General features: G+C 39.1%; 1 protein-coding gene across 3 annotated transcripts in view; it reads right to left on the bottom strand.

The window, feature by feature from the left end:
* Nucleotides 1–16543, bottom strand: part of STAP1 (signal transducing adaptor family member 1) — a 39698-nt gene extending 23155 nt beyond the window's left edge. For all 3 annotated transcript variants that reach the window (XR_007137532.1, XM_047799026.1, XM_047799027.1), the window contains exons 1-4: nt 16329–16543; nt 9415–9486; nt 3948–4061; nt 1269–1325 (exon numbers count right to left, since the gene is read on the bottom strand). Coding sequence is in view for 2 of the 3 variants with exons in the window: in XM_047799026.1 (XP_047654982.1) it covers nt 1269–1325; nt 3948–4061; nt 9415–9486; nt 16329–16448 (363 nt within the window). In the remaining variant the exon portion in view is untranslated. The remainder of the gene's footprint in view (nt 1–1268; nt 1326–3947; nt 4062–9414; nt 9487–16328) is intronic.
* Nucleotides 16544–22106: the final 5563 nt, after the last annotated feature.

The following is a 22106-nucleotide window of genomic DNA, read 5'->3' as shown; positions in this document are numbered from 1 at the left end:
AGCTCTGATTAGACCCCTAGCCTGGGAACCTCCATATGCCAAGGGAGCGGCCCTAGAAAAGGGAGAAAGACAAAAAATAAAATAAGATAAAATAAAATGATGCTTTTTATTCTAATTTTAAGAAAAAAAACTAAACCCAAATATCTTTGGCCAAAATGTCAAGTATAATCAGTATCCCAGGAAGACTCACTGCGGATTTTTTGCAGCAGTCTTAGTCTGCTCCTTGACACCTAATGGAAGCCCCTTGGGATACTTGTACTCCAGCGTCAGAAGAGCCAGGCCACAACAACAATGCCTCTCCACAACAGAGGGAGGGGATGCAGTTCCCCAGGAGTTTCTCCCTCTCTAACACACATCTGTCACATCTCTAACGGGCCCACTCTTACACATGCTAACTTAACCTCCAATTTTACTTGATTTCTCGGAGAGAAAGAACGAGCATCCATAATCTTGCGAAAGTGCAGTGTTATTTTTTTTTTTTTTTGTGACTGCAAAGCCTTTTACTTAGAAACTAGCTTTGGATAAAGTCTATGTTTAACTGACCATAACAAACTTAGAGAGTTTTCATGTCCTCTAAGAGTATCAGAAAACCTGTGCTCTTTGGGAGTCTGGTTACCAAAGTACCTCATAATAGACAGTTACTACATGGCTTGCTTTAAAACAATGGTAGTTATCTTTCTGCAACAGTTACCTCTAATTTTTATCTCACTATTTGTCTCAGATAAGTTGCCACAGAGTTGTACAGATAAGCATCCCTTTGTCTTAAGACTCACTAAACAAACGTTGAAAGGTGACTTTCATTTTGATGGTCTCTCCTTGTTATATTGTCTAATGTTATTCATAAAATCTATCTCGGCATTTTACAAATATCTATTAAATGAATAAAAAAGGAATTGCAAAGTATTTTAGAAGATGCTTTGTAAACTGCAAGTATCAGAATACACAAAGGACTGCTGTATCTAAAGGATATACACAAAAAGTAGATTATCCTCACCACCTGCTGTTCACTAGCTAGAATCATTGCCCTGTTGATTTTCTTCATAAGTTATCACAATTTTAAATTGTCTCATTTGTTTTCTTCTTTATTTTTTTTCTCCTTCCATTCACCCAATAAAACTAACTTATTTCATGAGCAAGTATAAGGGTTTATATCTGTTCTTTTCAATTGCTATAACTTCATCCCCTTTCACTGCATCGTTCATAGTAAATGTTCCATCAGTAAATATTTGTGGAATGAGTGAATCGATCAAAAATAGTGTTGTTCCTACCTCTGTTACTGTGAGGATGAAGCCTCTCCATTCTTCCCCACTTTCTGTGTTCTCTGTCTAAAGATGAAGACAAAAACAAAGAAGAAAAGACACGAAAGATTATGAACGTTAACACTTTTATTAACCTCAACTAACTTTAGAATTTCATGATTGGGAGTTCCCGTCGTGGCACAGCGGTTGACGAATCTGACTAGGAACAATGAGGTTGCGGGTTCGGTCCCTGCCCTTGCTCAGTGGGTTAACGATCCGGCGTTGCCTGAGCTGTGGTGTAGGTTGCAGACGTGGCTCGGATCCCGCGTTGCTGTGGCTCTGGCGTAGGCCGGTGGCTACAGCTCCAATTCAACCCCTAGCCTGGGAACCTCCATATGCCGCGGGAGCGGCCCAAGAAATAGCAACAACAACAACAATAAAAGACAAAAGACAAAAAAAAAAAAAGAATTTCATGATTGTTTTATAAGATTAAAATATACGTCATTAAAAACCAGCAAGTTGACAAAAATGCATATTTTTCTATTGAAGCACTATTTCAAAAAGTTTGTATTTTTAAAACCACCTAAAATCTGTTAAAAGGGAGAAACAGTTCATTTTCTCTTTTGCTTAGAACTGTTGATGTGTATTTGTTATGAAATATTTCAATACTCTTTTATTTTGTCAGAAGACAGAAGTATGAGATTTAATATATTTGCTTTTTAAAATTGTGTACATTTACTTCAAAAGATTCAAAGGTTAGCGTACTGCAGGATGTCATTTCATGGTTACTCCTCCCGTTGACATTTAACACTAACTGGCTTTAAGTTTGGGGCAACCAGGTAAGACCAATGTAGTTACTTCCAGTTACCAGCGTGGTTGTAAGTTACCTTAGAAACTTCCAATGCTTAGCTCTAAATACTAATAGCCAGCATTTATTAGCTGCTGTTCTATGTGCTTCATGTGTATTAACTAATTTAATCTTCCTAACAGCTCTGCCTGTTTTTTTGTTTGTTTGTTTTGATTTTTACAGATTCGTTCATTTAACAGATACTCATTGAATACCTTTTTGTGCTGGGCACCGTTCTAGGAGCTGATTTAAATCAGAGAACAAGACAAAAATCCTAGTTCTCATAGAGTTTAGGGTCTAGCAAGGAACAATAAATAACAAACATAAGAGTGAATGTTATAGTGTCAGATGAAAATATATGAGAAAATAATATGTACAGCAGAATTAAGAGAGATTGGGAATGCCATTAGGGATTAGGGGAGGGGAAAAAAAAGTTGCAATTTTAATAAAGTAGTCCAGGTGGGCGTCAATATGAGGCTTTACTCAGTAACAGTAAAGACTTACCTCTGGGTGAGGAAACCAGGGCAGTAAGGAGTTTCTCAATTACACACTAACAAATAAACAGCCAGAGTTCAAATACAGGCATGTGACTCCAATCTTGTGCTCTAAGCCACCACATCAGAATCATCTAGAGAGGGAGTTCCCGTTGTGGCGCAGTGGTTAACAAATCCGACTAGGAACCATGAGGTTGCGGGTTCGATCCCTGCCCTTGCTCAGTGGGTTAAAGATCTGGCGTTGCCGTGAGCTGTGGTGTAGGTTGCAGACGCGGCTTGGATCCTGCGTTGCTGTGGCTCTGGCGTAGGCCGGTGGCTACAGCTCCAATTGGACCCCTAGCCTGGGAACCTCCATATGCTGCGGGAGCGGCCCAAGAAATAGCTAAAAAGACCAAAAAAAAAGACAAAAAAAAAGGAATCATCTAGAGAGCTTGCTCAAGACACAGATTCAGAGGCTCAGGTTTAAGAGTGAGGCCTTAGATTTCCTAAGTACCAATGATTCCTGATATACTATCTTGATGACCAGTGCTTTCAAGATCAAGTCCAACTACATCTTATTCAATTGCAAGTTATTCTTTTTATGTGTAGTTGTTGGTTGACTTTAATTGGCTCACTTTCAATGCCAATCCAAGAAAAATTTTTTTTCCCATATAGATGTTGAGTATACAGTGGTGTGTTTTAACAAACAGATCTCTGCCTGTGTGGAGTTTAGGGTTTTATGAGATTAATTCCATATTTCACAAATTGTGTATATCTAATATACAGTTGGCATTCATAGTTTCTAATTGTCTCGAAATATTCTTTATAGTTTTGTTGTGTTTTGTTTTCTCATCCAGTATCCAATACAGGATCACATATTGCATTTAGTTGTCATGACTCTGTAGTTTAATGAAATGGGAACAGGCGTCCAGTCTTTCTTTGGCTTTTATTACACTGGCTTTTTTGAAGAGTATGGGCCAATTGCCTCAAAGAATATCAATTTGTGAAATATGAGTTTGTCTAATTCAGTGATTCCAAACATATATTATGTTGGCTGTGTCTCAGAATCATCTGGAAACTAGGCGAATGCCAAGTTCTCAAATGCCAATTCAGGAACAACTTTCTAAAAACACCAGGTGGGACGGATCCCTGACTTTGTCAGGGGACAAAAGTATATGGTTTCAATGTGCTTGTATACTAAACAGTGAACATGCCCTTTCCAATCCCTATTTAGAAAACCATAGTTCTTGGCAAAAGGCAAGAAATATTAACAAAGATAAGACTTGGCACTCCTCTTATAATTCCTCTACCTCGACCACTGGGTTTTGAAGAGGTGAATGCTATTCATAACCACAACTCATTTCAGACGAATATCTTCTCCCCACTCACCTTCAATTGCACTTCCTCTTTTGGCAAAATAAGGGTGAACTTTGCACAATTCTTTTCAGTTGAATTCTGGTCAGTAAGGCATGTGAGGTCTATTATGTCTAACTTGTCAGTATACTGCAAAGATAAAGGGAAATCTCATTAATTTATTTCAGGGGTAATATGTATTAGTTCGACAGAAGATAAGCAATGTCTTCCTTTTAGCTTATTTGTGTTTGGCATGATATCCCGGTTTTTGAGACCCCTTCCGAACCCAGAGGACATTTGGAAATGTATTATATTGTGGTGGGCTTGACTGGCTCATATAGTTTTGCAAAAGCCAATTGTTAGATTTTCAGGAATTGTGCAAGCCACTTGTTAAAAATAGCCATTATTAAAAATTAAATTAGGAGTTCCCGTTGTGGCGCAGTGGTTAACAAATCCGACTAGGAACCATGAGGTTGCAGGTTTGGTCCCTGCCCTTGCTCAGTGGGTTAAAGATCCGGCGTTGCCGTGAGCTGTGGTGTAGGTTGCAGACGCGGCTTGGATCCTGCGTTGCTGTGGCTCTGGCGTGGGCCGGTGGCTACAGCACCGATTGCACCCCTAGCCTGGGAACCTCCATATGCCGCGGGAGCAGCCCAAGAAATAGCAACAACAACAACAACAACAACAATAACAACAACAACAACAACAAAAGACAAAAAAAAATTAAATTATATAAACATAAGTAAATAAATCATATTAACAAGAAAGGCAATTCAAATTCAAATTCGTCATTTTCTGGTTGTATTACTACATAGCATTCTCTGTGCCCTTGTGTTTATTTACATCTTCATTTCTATCCTCTACCTTTCTTTCCAACTCCATGTTCAGTGAGGTAACATTGATAGGGTGAAATTGGCCATGTTGCGAATTTTTACACTGTGGAAATTGGTAAATCTTATGAGTTACAAATTAGGGCTTGATTTATTGTTTTGTTAATTGTCCAAGGGGCCAGCGAATTTTTTCTACAAAGGCTAGGTATTAAATATTTTAGGCTTTGGGGTCCTTATACAGTCTTTGCTGCAAATTTTTGTTCTTTTTTTTTTTAACAACACCTTAAAAATGTGAAAACCGTTCTTAGCTCATAAGCTGTACAAAATAAGGCCACAGGCCAAATTTGGCTCAGGGGCCACAGTTTGCTGGCCTCTGGTCTAGATTTCAGAAAGTGAAAGAGAAAAATGTCAATAATGCAGACGCAGTTTTAAAATGTATCGTGTCTGAAGCTTTTTCATCGTAAACAGAACCAAAAATGACAAAATAGTTAATAATTCAAAATTATTATGTCATTCAGCAAAGAAGTTGTTCATATCATTGACATATAGGTGATGTTCTGACATACGTAATTGTTGCCTTATTTTACTCTTACTCATTAATGTAAACAAGAACATTGACCAATATTCATGTCGTATAGGATACTTAATGATAATAAAGTTACTAGGGAAATAGCAGATTGGAAAACAACTCCATTTGTCAAATCATGACTGAATTGTAATCATACTTGGCTATGAACACAGGTTCAGAAAACTCAACATAAGAATTCCTATGTGGCTCAGTGAGTTAAGTACCCTGTGTTATCACTGTAGTGGCTTGGGTCACTGCTGTGGCACGGGTTTGATCCCTGTCCGGGGAACTTCTGCATGCCTTGGGTGCAGCTTAAAAAAAAAAAAAGGAAAAATCAACAGAAGTATCCTATGAGAATCAATTGCTTATATGGAAGTTCAGTAAACAATATTGTATATTTTTAACTGTATTTTTTTAAATGTATACTACATATTCTTTATATCAGTGATGTTTATAATAAATATAATATTATGTGTATATATATATATTCATACACCATTTTTTCTAGAAAGCCATTGTTCAATATTTACCACTGGTTATGAGGATCCTATTAAGAAATTTCTATCTTATTCCAGGATAATAAAAATATTTCTTTGAGCAATTGGTCTGTACAAACTGATCTGTATGCAACTGGCCAGACTTGCTCTGCAGTATTAGAAAAATCAGAACCATCTTTAGTAAGTGTAGTGGGGTTTATAGAATCAGTTTTTTCTAAATTAGTCTAATTCTTGACTTATTTTTATCTCCTTTCATTTTCCTCTCTGTTATGCCCAATATAACTTACTTTACTATATTCCTATAAGTATACTTATTCTAGTTTTCTGAATAAGGTAAGGCACAAAAATAAGTAACTACATTTTTTTCTAGAGCTATCCCTGTATTGATGAGGTTGACAATAAGTTTGGATTGACCTATTTATTTTCAATGAACAAAAGCAATTAAAAATGGAATGAGAGGTAGAAGGGAAAGAGGACAACATTTTAAACTGCACAAGAATCTTGTTCTGATAAATTGTCTAGATCAAGCTAAGTGAATTTTGCTGAGACAATGGAGGAAGCAACAGAGGAAGAAGTGTGGAGTTAGATAGAGTGCCGTAAGCTGATCTGTTGATTAGAAGAAAGGAAGTCATATCTTTTTGTTTTTAATTGTAGTATTGAAAGAGCCTTAAAGGTCATCTGTTTAATCTAGCTGCCCTCGGATGCTTGAAAGTCCCCCAGGGTATATTCGTCCATGTAACTTTCTAGCTTGTTTTGGGGCATCTTGAACATGGAATTCATACATCCTATGCAGCTCTGCCTTTAGCAAGATTTTTCTTGTTTAAGCCACAGCTTTTCTCCAGGTAATTTCCATCCATGGGTCCTAGTTCCTTTTTTCTGGAATAAGTCTAAACAAATTCAGTGATTCTTTCACATGACCTCCTAACAGCTTTTCACTTTATTTATTTATTTATTTATTTATTTTGGTCTTTTTGCCTTTTTTAGGGCCGCACTTGTGGCATATGGAGTTCCCAGGCTGGGGGTCTAATCAGAGCTGTAGCCACCGGCCTATGCCAGAGCCACAGCAACGCAGGGATCCGAGTCGCATCTGTGACCTACACCACAGCTCACGACATCGCCGGATCCTTAACCCACTGAGCAAGGCCAGGGATCGAACCTGCAACCTCATGGTTCCTAGGTGCATTCATTAACCACTGAGCCATGACAGGAACTCCAGCTTTTCACTAATTTAAATGCAGCTTTGAATTATTCCCTACCTATAAGCTACGTATCTACCGTTTTCACTTATTCTAACCCTGGGCTTTCTCCTGAAACTCTCACCCCCCCAAAAGTCTGCATCTTCTTTTAGCAAAATTGGTAAATGGGCAATTCCATAGCATTTGATTCAAACAGTCTCTTCATGGCATGGTGGTTAAGAATACTGGCTCAGGAACAAGATCTGGGTGTACCCTTTCATAAGCTGTCTGATCTTGGAAAATTTTTTAATCTTTAACCTTGACTGTTCTCTATAAAGTAGAGATTAAAATAGTACCCACTCTGCAGGATTGTTGTGAGAATTAAATGTGATGATACATGTAAAATGCTTGAATGCTTACCATGTGCCAGCTACTCTCTTAGGTCCTAACACTCTCCTGAGTCCTTTTACTTACTATTGCGTTTAATTTTTTGATAACTTTATGAGATAGTCTGTGATTTCATTCTAATTTTGAACTGAACCATGGTGGTAGAGATCTTTTATTTGCTCCTCTAGAGTCACTTCTGTCCCTTCACCACCCAACCCTGTGCACCAGGAGTAGGAACAATTTGGACCGCATGAAACCTTTCTTAACCTCTGACTTCCTGTTGGATGGGACCGCTGGTAAACATGCAGATCAGAAGAGGGAGTGGAAGAGGTCAGGTATTCATTATTCTATGCAATTGCTTCCTCTGTCAAAGAGCATGCTCTTTTCATAGCAGGCATCTTCATGCAGCTCTCCTATGACTCTCCCACTCTTCCCTTTACTCTTAGGTGTGGTCATGGGGCGCTGTTACAAAGCCTCAGGGTGCTGTGCTTTTCCTATGTCCTGTCCACTGCCCTGAATATAGCATCTTCAGTAAACTCTCTTCAAATTTCCCAATTTGAGAAGTCATCTGTTTCCCATCAGTACCTTATCCTACACTGAGACACAGAGAAGTAAAAAGACAAAGGTCACAAATGGCGCTGTGAATAGTAGCAGGACTAGTACAAAAACCTAGGGAATCTACTTAAAGACCAGACTCTGGGGAGTTCCCGTCATGGCTCAGTGGTTAACAAATCCAACTAGGAACCATGAGGTTGCAGGTTCGATCCCTGGCCTCTCGCAGTGGATTAAGGATCCGGCATTGCTGTGAGCTTGTGGTGTAGGTTGCAGAAGTGGCTTGGATCTGGTGTTGCTGTGGCTGTGGCGTAGGGCGGCGGCTACAGCTCCGATTAGACCGCTAGCCTGGGAATCTCCATATGCGGTGGGTGCGGCCCTGGAAAAAGACAAAAAAAAAAAAAAAAAAGAAAAGACCAGACTCTCAGGTACTAAACTGTACCCCCTCTTGCCATGTAAGTAAAAAGTAACTATTAACTCTCTCATGTATGTGTATTATCCCAGGTTTAGACCAGGGTCTTGTATATTTTCACTGACATCACTGGGAAGTTGGCACAACAGAGAAATTAATTCTATTAAAATGTATTATGGTATTTGAAAATACCTTAGTATAAATCTTATCTGTCCAGAACACTGGTGAAAGATGACTTTTTTTTTTTAAATAACTTCTGGTTAGTTTACCATGAATGGTGCTGAAATGCCTGCAGGTGGAATACATCACACCAGCCCTTTTTCTGTATCTTTCATTAGATCTGTTATGTAACAGAGATGGTCTAAGAAGTGTGGGCTACTACATCCATGGTCTAAAATGTATATTTAAATGAGTTACTGGTTCATAAAGTCTTTTATGAACATAGCACTCCAAAGTAGGTATGCATTTGCTACTAAAATGCTACATGTTATTTGTGGGAAAGAAATTACAAACACAATCAGTTTTCAATTTTTTTGTGGACAAATTGAAATATAAATCAGTTATTTAAGAGTAATAAAAATAAAGAACGTCAGAATCTCTTATTTTTGTCCTCACGTGTGAGCACTTAGAGGTCCTATCTGATGGAGTGTGTTCATGTCTTTCTAGAAAAATCAAATTGTGACATATTGTATGTTGTGAAGCTTTGGGAATTAGTTAGTTCCCTTTAGAGTAGAACTGCATGCTGCAGCAAGATTGAAAGTGAGGGAAATTAAAGCCATCGCTTGGTAGAAGGCAATTTGAATCCAGACAGCTAACTAAAACTTTGACTTTTCAATTAAGTTTTTATTATCGGGATCAGAAAGAAAAGAATGCAAAGGTTAATACATGAGTCCATCCCTTCTTCTGAGTTGCCCAGGAAATTTTACTGTGGTTCTTGTAATTGATAGCCCTCACAGATACAAATGTCCTCATTTAACTTGGTTATACTACAACATCTTCACTCTTGGAAGACAGAAAATGAATAATAAACTACATGACAAGTGTTTATTGGGAAAACATTAAATCAGCTGCACATGTGTACTTACTATTGTACTCTTTTTGTCGGTGTAAAAGAAAAGTGTAGTTCCTCTCAACTCCGTCCAATAATGTTTATACTCCTGCAGGAAAAGAATCATAAGCATCATTTCATTAGTCTATATTCAACTGTTTTCCTATTGCTAGTTTCTTTTGTAACTTTATTTTTTTAATGGCCACATCCACAGCCTATGGACGTTTACAGGCCAGGGACTGAATCTGAGCCATAGCTGTGGCCTAACCCATAGATGCGGCAATGCTGGATCTGATCCTTTAACCCACTGTACTGGCCAGGATTGAACCCATGCCTCTGTGGTGACCTGAGCCTTTGGAGACTCAACTCACTGTGCCATGGCAGGAACTCCTCCTTTGTAACTTTCTTAGTTGCTTTGGGATAGAAGTTTCTTCTATATCCTGAGATAAATCACCTACTTTATTTTTTCTTTTTAGGGCTGCACCAGTGGCACATGGAAGTTCCTGGGCTAGGAGTCAAATTGGAGCTGTGCCCTATGCCACTGCCACAGCAACACCAGATTCAAGCTGCATCTGTGACACGTACTGCAGCTTGCAGCAACGCTGGATCCTTAACCCACTGAGTGAGGCCAGGGATCAAACCCACATCCTTATGGATACTAGTGGGATTCTTAACCTGCTAAGCCACAACAGGAACTCCCTCACCCACTATTTATGGCTTAATTTTACAATTAATTATTGGTTAAATCCTTCACAACTTAGTGAATTAAATTTTACATTTAATTATTTGTTAAATCCTTCACAATATACACAATTTAGTATGACATGTGAGGTAGGAATGTAATTTGATTAGTGTTTAAATAGATCATTTTCTAAAACTTTCCTCATTGATTTAAGGTGTATGACTTTTTATGCAATTTCAGTGGAAGCCTGCACCTGTAAGAGGGGCCAAAGAAGGGGCCAGGTTAGGACAAGCATTTAATATCTACCACACCTACCTTCCAAGACTCTTGAAAGTATTGCATGAGTTAATACATACAAATCACTCACCGCAGTACATGGATCATAGTTTAGATTCAATAAATGTATTTATATAAGTCAAAGAAATACAAGCAATTGATAACACAGAGTTGAACTTTTTTTTTGTCTTTTGTATTTTTTTTAGGGCTGCACCCCCAGCATATGGAGTTTCCCAGGCTAGGAGTCAAATCAGAGCTGTAGCCGCTGGCCTACACCAGAGCCACAGCTACATGGGATCTGAGCTGCATCTGTAACCTACACCACAGCTCGCACGCAGCAATGCCAGATCCCTAACACACTGAGCAAGGCCAGGGTTCGAACCCACAACCTCATGGTTCCCAGTTGGGTTCGTTTCTGCAGTGCCACAACGGGAACTCCAAAGTTGAATTTTGAGGTTCAGATTTCATTCATGTGGTGAACATTTCATTATTAATACATTCACGTTATTATGAGTTCTGTAGAAATACAGTTTTTTTAAGTTTAAAATATTTAAATAACCTGGTCAGACTCTCAATCAAGTGAAAGTCTATTTGATAGCCTCCTGCTGTTACCTCCTAGATTGTTGAGGATTGAATGGAATATTAATGTATGTAAAGCAAAGGACCTGGGACATAGCACGTGTTCCATCAGTGTTGGCCAGAGGTGGGTAAAAGCATTGCCTCATCATTCACATTACTAACAGGTACTTCACATTTTTCATCATCCATAAAATAATACTCTATCCACATGGTGATTTGTATGTATAACTGTGGTGGCATCTGAAAATCTCTAGGAGTTCCGGTCGTGGTGCAGCAGAAATGAATCCGACTAGGAACCATGAGGTTGCAGGTTCAATCCCTGGCCTTGCTCAGTGGGTTAAGGATCCTCCATTGCCATGAGCTGTGGTGTAGGTCTCAGATGTGGCTCGGATCTGATGTTGCTATGGCTGTGGTACAGGCCGGCAGCCGTAGCTCCGTCTGGACCCCTAGCCTGGGACCCTCCATGTGCCATGGGTGTGGCCCTAAGAAGCAAAAAAAAAAAAGAAAAAGAAAACTCTAAAATTGATCTCTTTCATGAGATCATGTATAAGGAGAAGATACTTTGTAAACCAGAATAATGAAACCCATTGTCATTCCTATATAAAATCACCCTTTCAAGTTTTCTTAAACATGATTTAAAAAACTGCACCAAGAAACTTGGTTTGAAAAGTTGTTAACCTATACTCTCTCTATGATCAGGCAGATGTTCTATAAAAACCATGAAAGTATCGAGTCACTCTGTTGAAAAATACTTGAACTTTCTCAGATTTGATTTGAGATTAAATAACAAAACGATTCTATTTTATCTTGGAGCTTTAAAAACAATCATATCTCTCTTTTTAAGGCTTTCACATCCTACACTAGTGATAAGTCTCTTATACACAAGGAACATGTCAAGACCATACTGTATTTTGGAACTAGGCTGGAGGCAGAGGGAGAGTGGAGAGGAGCCTGGTACATAGGTGTATTAGAGAACTTAATCACAAGTTGTGTAATTTTATTGAAGTGTGGTATCTAAAATCATGTCCAAACCCGAGATTCTGTAATTCTTTGGAGGAAAAGAAAGCAGGAGGAGACCCTGCAGTCAAAGTCTACCACTCTGTTGATCTTCTTAATTAGCCTCATTGGTGTGAACCTGCCGTAAGATAGAAAAACTAAAATCACTACCAGCAGTCAAAGTTTATTACGTTCCCCCGTATGTACATGCAGACATACATCTATGCTCCTGAGAAAAATGATAGAGGTGTTCAGAATGGTACAAAATGACAGAATGGTATGAACCAGGTAGAGTTAATGAGGGAAAAAATGGGAGTGTTACTGGTTGAAAAAAACAACACCACATAGATTCATGGAAAGTATTAAGGAGGATTTAGTAAATGGGGGAAGAAGCAAGAACAAGGCATTGAAATGAGAGAAAGGCAGCCTGGAGGAAAAGGAAGGTTGCAAATAAATATAAATAGGCTCTGTGAATGCCAACCGCAGCCACAAAACTAAGAACAGATCAGACTTGTATTTGGTATGCAAAGTCCTGCAGGCCACAGTGTCAATTTAGTTTCTGATAAGTGATCCAGAAAACCAGTCTAATCTGAGTCATCTATAAACAGCAATCTCAATGATCAACATCTAGGTATATATCTACAGAGATATAAAAATATTTTAAAAATTAATTTTGAATAACATATTTTTTCTTTTTTTTTCTTCTTTTGGCAACACCTACAGCATGTGAAAGTTCCCAGACCAGGGATCGAAGCTGTGCTGCAGCTGCAACCTGCATCACAGCTAAAGACATTTAACACAAAATTTCTTATGTTTAAGCAGTCATTTGCATTCAATTACTGAAGAAAAGAAATTGAAATGGGCCTTTTGAATTTATTGCTAGCTTCATATTCATCAGATGACTTTGTGCTTAGACTTTAAGGTCACCATGTCATTTTCATCCAGTTAAACACGTTTTTCAAAGTCTACTGAGCTTACTGTTAAGCCCAGTGAGATAAAGAATCTAGTGATTAGACATCCTCAATATTTGGAAATCCACAATCAAATGGAATTAGAACTTTAGTTTAGGCAGCACCATATCAAGTGCCTTAAAATAAAATCCAAGCTAGGCTCCTTAATGGTGAGGAAGCTTGAACATAAACTCTGTGAGGCACAGCTCACCTGTGAAGTGAATAAAATAATTTCTACCCAGAAGAATTACTGTAAGGATCAGAGTGACAGGACTAAGAGCCTATCGTATGTTCCATATGTCAACACTTAAAAAAAAAAAAACAAAACCCATTTTCATATAGTCCATTTTATTACTATAGCAAACCATTCAGTTATGCAAAAGAGTAATTATTCATTTTACAAACCAGAAAACAGGTGAAAAGATTTGAAGGAATTGCCCAAGTTCTACTGTAGGACTTAATATCTCCTGGCTCCCAGTGCTTTTGTTTTGTGTTTGTTTTCTTTTTATGGAAGCACCTGTGGCACATGGAAATTCCCAGATTAGGGAGGACTGGTCAGAGAAAAGTTTTTTTGATGCTCTTATGAAGATTAAATATGTTCTATGTTCAGGCTAATAAGAAGACATATTACATGCAGGGTTTTTAATTTTAGCACATCACAGTTTGAAGAAACTGTAAGGTGTTGCCTAAACTCCCTCTTCTTTTCTTTTGTTTTTTTCTTTTTTCTTTTTATGGCTGCACCTGTGGCACATGGAAGTTCCTGGGCTAGGGGTCAAATTGGACCTGCAGCTGGTGTCCTACACCACAGCCACAGCAATGCTGGATCCGAGCTGCATCTGCAAACTACACTGCATCTGGCGGTAAGGCCCGATCCTTAACCCACTGAGTGAGGCCAGGTATCAAACCTGAATCTTCGCAGACAGTATGTTGGGTTATTAACTCCCTGAGCCACAATGGGAACGCCTTATTTTCAAATAGTTTCAGAAAAATGAGAATTTTTCCCATTTGTTAGAATTGCAATGCCATTGGTACCCTGTTGTAGCATTTAATAGGTTTTATTATCAAATAAATCTTCCTAATCAATCCAGAATTCTAGTGTTGTGGGTTAAGCAAATCTTCCCACATTATTTTTCCATAAAGACTATGTACTTTTGGAGTTCCCGTCATGGCGCAGTGGTTAACGAATCCGACTAGGAACCATGAGGTTGTGGGTTCGATCCCTGGCCTTGCTCAGTGGGTTAAGGATCCAGCATTGCCATGAGCTGTGGTGTAGGTGCAGATGCAGCTTGGATCCCACGTTGCTGTGGCTCTGGCATAGGCCAGCGGCTATAGCTCTGATTCGACCCTTAGCCTGGGACCCTCCATATGCTGTGGGTGCGGCCCTAGAAAAAGGCACAAAGACAAAAAAAAGACAAAAAAAAAAAAGACTATGTACTTTTAATGGGTTCTTGACTTGGGATCCGTGGATCTTTTGGAATTTCATTTAAATTGGTATGTGTTAGCATATTTTCCTTGGGGGCAAAGCTCCTTCTTAAGAGTGCCTTCACCAAAATAGCTAGGAAACACCTCTCAACCTGTGGTTTCCTCAAAGACCAGGTTACTCCTCTGTTACATTTTCTCCAGCTTAAATGTTCTGAACTCCTTCAGCAGAGATCTCACTTAGGGTTCTGCAGAGCCTCCCACTTCCTCCAGCCCATTAGCTCCAAAAGTGACCTCTTTATACCCTTGGCTTACCTCCCTTTCCAAGGGCCCTGGCACTTTGCTGTCACTTTCCTAGAAATGCCACTATTTTCCTTAGCTTTTTCTCATTGCTTCCATCTTCAAACCCTCTATCACTGTGGCTTTCCTTTGAGCCATATTACTTGTGGAGTCAAAACTGATTCTAGTCTGTTTAATAAGAATATGGTAAATATTAAAGCGGAGGGAGAGTATGTCTAATCTCTAATGGGAGCCGGGAGTTTTACATACATCTTCCCTTTAATTCTTGAAGCCACCCTGTTAGCAGACATCACTGCCCTCTTGCTCTCTTCTCCCTGGTGTACAAGTGGAAGTGGAAGTGGTGTACAAGTTCGCTATGAAAAAGTGGAAGCATGGAGTTCCCATTGTGGCTCAGTGGGTTACGAACCCAACTAGTATCCGTGAGGATTCGGGTTCGATCCCTGGCCTCGCTCATTGGGTTACGGATTCGGTGTTGCCATGAGCTGTGGCATAGGTTGTAGATGCTGCTTGGATCCGGTGTTGCTGTGGCTGTGGTGTAGGCCGGCAGCTGCACCTCTGATTCAACCCCTAGCCTGGAAACTTCCATATGAAGCAGGTGCAGACCTAAAAAGAAAAAGAAAAAAAAAAGTGGAAGCGCAAGTTAATTTTCTCAGAAATATTTACACCTATAGTTTTTTCTTTCCATTTCAAAGCATGTTTTCTAAGAAGAGTTAGAGAAGACTTCATTTTAAAAGCATACAGGATCAACCAAAATGTAACCAACAAATATTACTAATACATGTTTAATACCCATAACAGAATACAATTTACCATGTCTTTAGTCTCCAATAGTGAGTGATCTGATTATATATGCAAGAAAAAAAATGTGCTATTATAGATGTTTTTCAGACACATTTTTCAGTAAGCATTAATAAATCCTCAGAAAATATTTTTGATTATCATTGTTAAACTTTTCTCTTTTTTTTGTCTTTTTGCTTTTTCTAGGGCCGCTCCCTCGGCATATGGAGGTTCCCAGGCTAGGGGTCCAATCAGAGCTGTAGCCGCCGGCCTACGCCAGAGCCACAACAATGTGGGATCCTAGCCGAGTCTGCAACCTACACCACAGCTCACAGCAACGCCGGATCCTTAATCCACTGAGCAAGGCCAGGGCTCGAACCCGAAACCTCATGGTTCCTGGTCAGATTCGTTAACCACTGCACCACAATGGGAACTCCAATCATTGTTAAACACTTCTTAAGGCATTTCTCAAAACACTGAAATTTTTTTTACTTTCAATTAACATTAAAATTTCACAAAATTTGACCTCAGTTTTTTTTGTAGTAACAGGCACGTTCAGGTTTATTTCTTTCATTAATTTCAGATTATCCACAATTAGTATCACAAAAGCACTAAGTTTTCATTTATTACATTTAAAAAATACAGAGTGCTTTGTGAATTTTCTCAGAGTGAATGTGTTTATGTAGCTTAGTGTGCATCCACCCATAGAGCACTCTAAGTATTATCTTTTAAAATCAGTATCTTGAACAGTGGCTTACACCATATAATTATAACGTTAAACAATATCAATTGTATTATTGTCACAATTTTTTTCAAAAGTTTATCATAAAAATAATTTGATCATTTTTTTGTAAACTTCAATCAATTGAGAATAGAAGCATAAGAATGTCCTTGTCACATCACATCACCACGAAATATATTTTTATATTAAGATAGAGGCTTCTAGTTAAACATTATCGTCTATGGGCTTACCTGGCATTCTGACCTCTTGACTAATAAAAATCCTTCAAAGTACAAGGGCAGAGCAGTAATCTTTGATCTTTCTTGGAAGATCCTTCGAGGGGCTGGTTTCGGGGGCTTCTTAGCCAACATACCCTCCCGCTGATGTGTAGCTTGTTTTCAACTTTATCCAGTCTCAAACGAAATGAGTTCTCCCTCCTGTGAGAGGAAAAGGCAACTGTTCAAAGAGGAAGTCCCAACTTGATTTTAAACCACCAACAGGACACACACACACCACTTTTTTTTCTTTACTTTTTTTGTGGGGTAAGAAAGAACAGGCAAAAACCAACTTTGAGAAGGTAATCTCTGAGGAAACGACATGTGTTTAGGATTACAATAGCAAAATAAACAGAGGATTAACGTCACCACGGATGAAAGGAATGGATATGGACATTATGTACTTTAGAGGAGACATCAAGGTCACATTTGTTTTCTTCCATTTTTTTGTTGTTGTTTATTGCTGTCCATTTTTATCCCCAGAAGATATGACTTAAAATTAACACCAATTCATTAACAATTACTTCCTAGGATAATTTTATTACACTATTTCTGTTATAAGTGCAGTCAGCCCTCTGTATCCACAGATTCCATGTTTGTGGATTCAACCATCTACAGATAGAAAGTGCTAGAAAAAAAAAATTCAGGAAGTTCCAAAAAGCAGAATTTGAATTTGCCATGAGCTGGGAATTATTTTCATAGTATTTATGTTGTATTAGGTATTATAAATAATCTACAGATGATTTAAAGTACGGGAAGGTTATGTAGGTTATCTGCAAATACTATGCCATTTTATATAAGGGACTAGAGCATTCAAGGATTTTGGTATCTGTGGGGGGTCTTGGAACCGACCCCCTGCTGATACTGAGGGATGACTGGATTTCAGAATTGATCTCTGTTTACATTTTTAGAAAAAGTTAGCTATTGTATTTCATGCCCATTTTGATGGTCTACTAAATGTAAACCACAGTTATGGGACCGTGGGATGTTTTTACTTTTTGTCAGTATTTTGAGTTGGTGGGTTACCAATGGATATTTGGCAAAAATATGTCTGACAGAGAAAACTATAAATTTTTAAACTTTCACGTTGTTTTTGTATGCTTTCTGAGCAGGGGATCATTGATGCTGTGATGCCCAGATGGGGTCCCTACAGATATCTAGTGAGTTGTATAGAGCTACATTAGGGCCAAAATGCATTCAGTAATTGCGTGTGGGACTTGGCCCTTGAGAGACGGGATCTGGCACAGCCCTGTGCAAAGAATGATGGGAGAAGGGAACACTGGAGGAAATTCTGGATTTTTTTTCAAGGGTCTTGAAGGTTCCACCATTGAGGTTTCACCCTCAATATTTCAAGAATTACTCTAGATCTATGACCCACACCTGAACATCCTCTCCCATTAGACTACCCTATTATAAATCCAAGCAAAAAACCAGGAATCTCCAGTCTGATCCTCCTTAGTGGAAAGACCACATGGTTTTCTCCACCAGTATGGTTCTATTGGATCTGAAGCTGTAGATGTGAGGTGTCAAATTGTCTGTAAGGTGAAGTACCATGAAATAAAGTTCATATTTTATAGCAACACAAGGAAAATTTAAACAAAATTTTTCTCTGCTCCTTTGGGCCTCTTCCTTTCCCTTTAGTGTATATTGTGCAGCTGCATTACCCAGATCTCCTTAGGAGATCACCTTCCTTCTTAAGCTCATAAGGGATCGTGATGACCTACTTCTCGCTTTGTACATGTGGGTCTGGCTTGTGTAGACTGTCAATACATCATTTGACTATAACTCTTTGTCTCAAAAACATGTGTAACTGCTTTGATCTCTAATAGGTGGAGCCATCCTCAGAACTTTTTGAAAGACTGTCTCTTCCAGGTAATAATCCTCAGATTGGCTCATATAAAAATTTCCATTTCTTTCTCAGATAGACTATTTTTAATTTTTTTTGTCTTTTTTAGGGCTGTACCCTCGGCATATGGAGGTTCCCAGCAAGGGATCTAATCAGAGCTACACCTTCTGGCCTACACCACAGCCACAGCAACGCAGCATCTGAGCCTTGTCTTTGACCTACACCACAGCTCACGGCAACGCTCGATCCTTAACCCACCAAGCGAGGCCAGGGACTGAACCCACGTCCTCATGGATGCTAATTGAGTTCATTAACTGCTGAGCCCCAATGGGAATGCCTCAGATGGACTACTGATTAATATTTTTCCATCTACACGCATGGTGTAGTTGGCAAGATGTAAGATACCCATCAGAGGACACCAGGAGCCTGCCCAGAACTGGTGCTCAGCACTAGCATGAGTTCATTGAGCCCGCTGGATTCTCAGTCCTCCTCAGGTGTTCCAGTGAGTTCACCTGATATCAGGCTCCCACTTCTTTTAAGTGATGAGCCTAAATTTTTTTTCTTTTTTTTTAGGGCTGCACCTGCAGCATATGGAGGCTCCCAGGCTAGGGGTCTAACTGAGCTACAGCTGCTGGCCTATGCCACGGCCACAGCAATGCCAGATCCAAGCCTCGTCTGCGACCTACTCCACAGCTCACGGCAATGCCGGATCCTTAACCCACTGAGCAAGGCCAGGGATCAAACCTGAAACCTCATGGTTCCTAGTTGGATTTGTTTCTGCTGTGCCACGATGGGAACTCCAAGCCTAAAAATTTTATTCAAAAGTTGTTTTTACTTAAGACTCGGAGTTTTATGAAGCACCCGTGCATTTCCTAGGCAGGGTCCTGGGGCAATCTGGGCAGGATGCTCAAGAAACCATGAGTGGCTGGGTTCTTATTAAATTTGGCTTGCGTAAACTGAAAAGTTGAAAAACAATACAAAAAAAACCAAGTTGATATATGTTCTGAACAAAAACACTTGCTAGTGCAATGAGAGACCAAATTGTTCAGCTCCAAAGAACAAGGAGCATGTTCCTTCTAGCCACAGGGTGTTCTCAGGTGACTTAGAAGCCAGTGGAAATGTCTGAGGGCTAATCCTTGTGACATGTAGCAATCCTGTAGAGAACCCTGTTAGAGTTACATAGAACTACAAGTCAGTTCTGCTCAGGTAGAACAATGCAGACAGATTATTAGTAAACTAGACAAGAGTGTTTAGGTGCATTATCAAAGTGGAAACAGTTTGAAACTGAAATTGGGAGGTGTTCTTTTGTGACATAGTTAGTTAAGGATCTCACATTGTCACTGCAGCAGTTCAGGTTGCTGCTATTGCCCGGGTTCAATTCCTGGCCCAGGAACTTTCGCATGCAAGAAAAGGAAAAAAAGAGACTGAAATTGGGAGTTGAAGATTCAAAATTACTGCCTGATAAAACTGGGTTGTGATGATCATTGTACAAGTATAAATGTAATAAAATTCATTGAATAACTAAAAAAATATTACTGCCTGGCCTTATATTAGGTTGAGATCTGCTTCTTGCTACCCAAACTTTAAATGATTAAAATATAAGTCCGAAGTTAATATCTTTGAGACAAAACCATAACTAATTTTAGTTTCAGTGTACTAAGAAACTAGTTTGAATGACAAAGGGAAACCTCCTGATTTGGTAAATGAGCTAATCCATCTTCTTGGCAGCTGTATCTGGCGTAGCATGGAGGGAAGTGAAAGAAGGGATGAGAACTAAGAAGTGAAAGGAAAAATGTGGGCAGGAGACAGGATGCTAGAAACCATCAGAGGCTGGAATAGGACAAAAGCAGTCAGTGGTTTTATGGCCAGAGAGTTTCATGGGGGAGAAGAATGTCTCTAGAAAAATAGGAAAAAAGATAAAGATAGCCTAAAATATTTCTAAAGATGGGAATAGTTTTGAGAAATAACCATCTAGTTAACTATGGGTTTCTTACTTTTTTTTTTTTTTCCCTAGGGCTGCACTTGCAGCAAATGGAGGTTCCCAGGCTGGGGGTCGAATTGGAGCTGTGGCTGCTGGCCTACATCACAGCCACAGCAACGCCAGATCCTTAACCCACTGATCGAGGCCAGAGATTGAACCTTCATCCTCATGGATGCTAGTCAGATTTGTTTCCGCTGAGCCACAATGGGAACTCCTGTGTTTCTTACCTTTTAAAAAAAACAAACAAACAAAAAAACAGTTCAACAGCCTTTGTAAGTTGCTTTGGTTTGCCAATTTGCAAGTCAAATTAATCCTTGATATGCCACTGTGTAAATTGTCTCCCTGATTTTTTTTTTTAAAGTCCCACAACCTAAAAAACTGAAAAAATCTTGCTGAAATATTATTATTCAGTTGGACCTGTCCACAACTTCCAACATCATTGTATCACCACACCCTTACAACAGAAATCCTCTTACAGATATCTCAGGTTTTACGTGGTGAACAATAAATTTGCAGGTAAGAAAGTATAGTAGAAAAAGTGTTTGGGCAGAGGGACAGAAGCCCATTTTGTTGCTCATTGGCTCTGAGACCTTGAACAAGCCAACTAACTTCTTCGGGATAACAGCTTCTATATTTCTTGTCTGAAAAGCTGCCATGGGCTTCTAAGCAGCCTCTCACTTTCCACTTTTTCTCTGATTCATTTAAAATGCAGCGTAATCAAGTCATTCTTCTGCTTCAGACATTTTCATGGATGCTCAGTGCTTTCAGATTCACGCTTTTATTTTTTTCACTCGGCACCAGCACTAAATACTTACTGAGCATCAGCAATGTGCTCAAGCATATTTCACAAGGTCCTTCATCACAGGGCACTTTTAAATCAAAACTCCTTAAAAAAATACTCTCTCCTCTAGTAACTTTGGTCACTCTAGTTGTCTCAATACTTCATGGTCTTCCCCATCTCCTCATACCTTTGCAAGCTCTGAAAACCTTGCTTGGACATCCTTCCTCCTCTTGTTGATATGACAACTCCCAGCTTGTCTTTGGAGACTCAGGTTGAAGATGTTCTTATTTGTGAAGATTTTCTGAAGCCTTCCCCACCCCTAAGAGGAATTTTCATCTCTCTCACCTTGCATTACATAGCATTTTACGCATTTTTAAAAATTAAAGTATAGTTGATTTACAATGTTTCTTCAATTTCTGTTGTACAGCAAAGTGACCCAATCACGCATGGTTCCCTGTGCTGTACAGTAGGACCCCATTGCCCATCCATTCCCATTGTTACAGTTTGCATCCAACAACCCCAAACTCCCTGTCCATCCCATCCTCTCCCCACTCCCCCCTGGCAACCATAAGTCTGCTTTCCTTGGCCATGATCTGTTTCTGTTTTGTAGATAGGATCATCTGTGGCATATTTTAGGTTCCATGAATAAGGGATATCATATGGTATTTGTCTTTCTCTTTCTAACTTCACTTAGTATGAGAATCTCTAGTTTCATCCGTGTTGCTGCAAATGGCTGTGATTTGTCCTTTTTTATGCCTGAGTAGTATTCCATTGTACCATATCTTCTTAATCTATTCATCTGCCAATGGACATTTAGGTTGTTTCCATGTCTTGGCTATTGTGAATAGTGTTGTGATGAACGTAGAGGTGCATGTATCTTTTTGTGTGAATGTTTTGTCTGAATATATATGCCCAGGAGTGGGATTGCTGGATCATATGGTAGTTCTACATTTAGTTTTCTGAGGCATTTTTTACAATATTTGTCCTGTTGTATTTTAGTTGTTGGTATAGCTTCTGCATTGACAGGAACCTGAGTTTTAAAAAAACCAACTTGAAGTTAAGGTTGATAAGAAGTAGATTGTAATAATCATTTATTAAATGAATAGCTTCCAGCTGAAAAATATTATGGTTCTAATTTAGAGAGTT

Source organism: Phacochoerus africanus, chromosome 10 (genome assembly GCF_016906955.1).
Source record: "Phacochoerus africanus isolate WHEZ1 chromosome 10, ROS_Pafr_v1, whole genome shotgun sequence".
NCBI classification, from domain to species: domain Eukaryota; kingdom Metazoa; phylum Chordata; class Mammalia; order Artiodactyla; family Suidae; genus Phacochoerus; species Phacochoerus africanus.
This window is presented reverse-complemented; position numbering and strand designations above follow the sequence as displayed.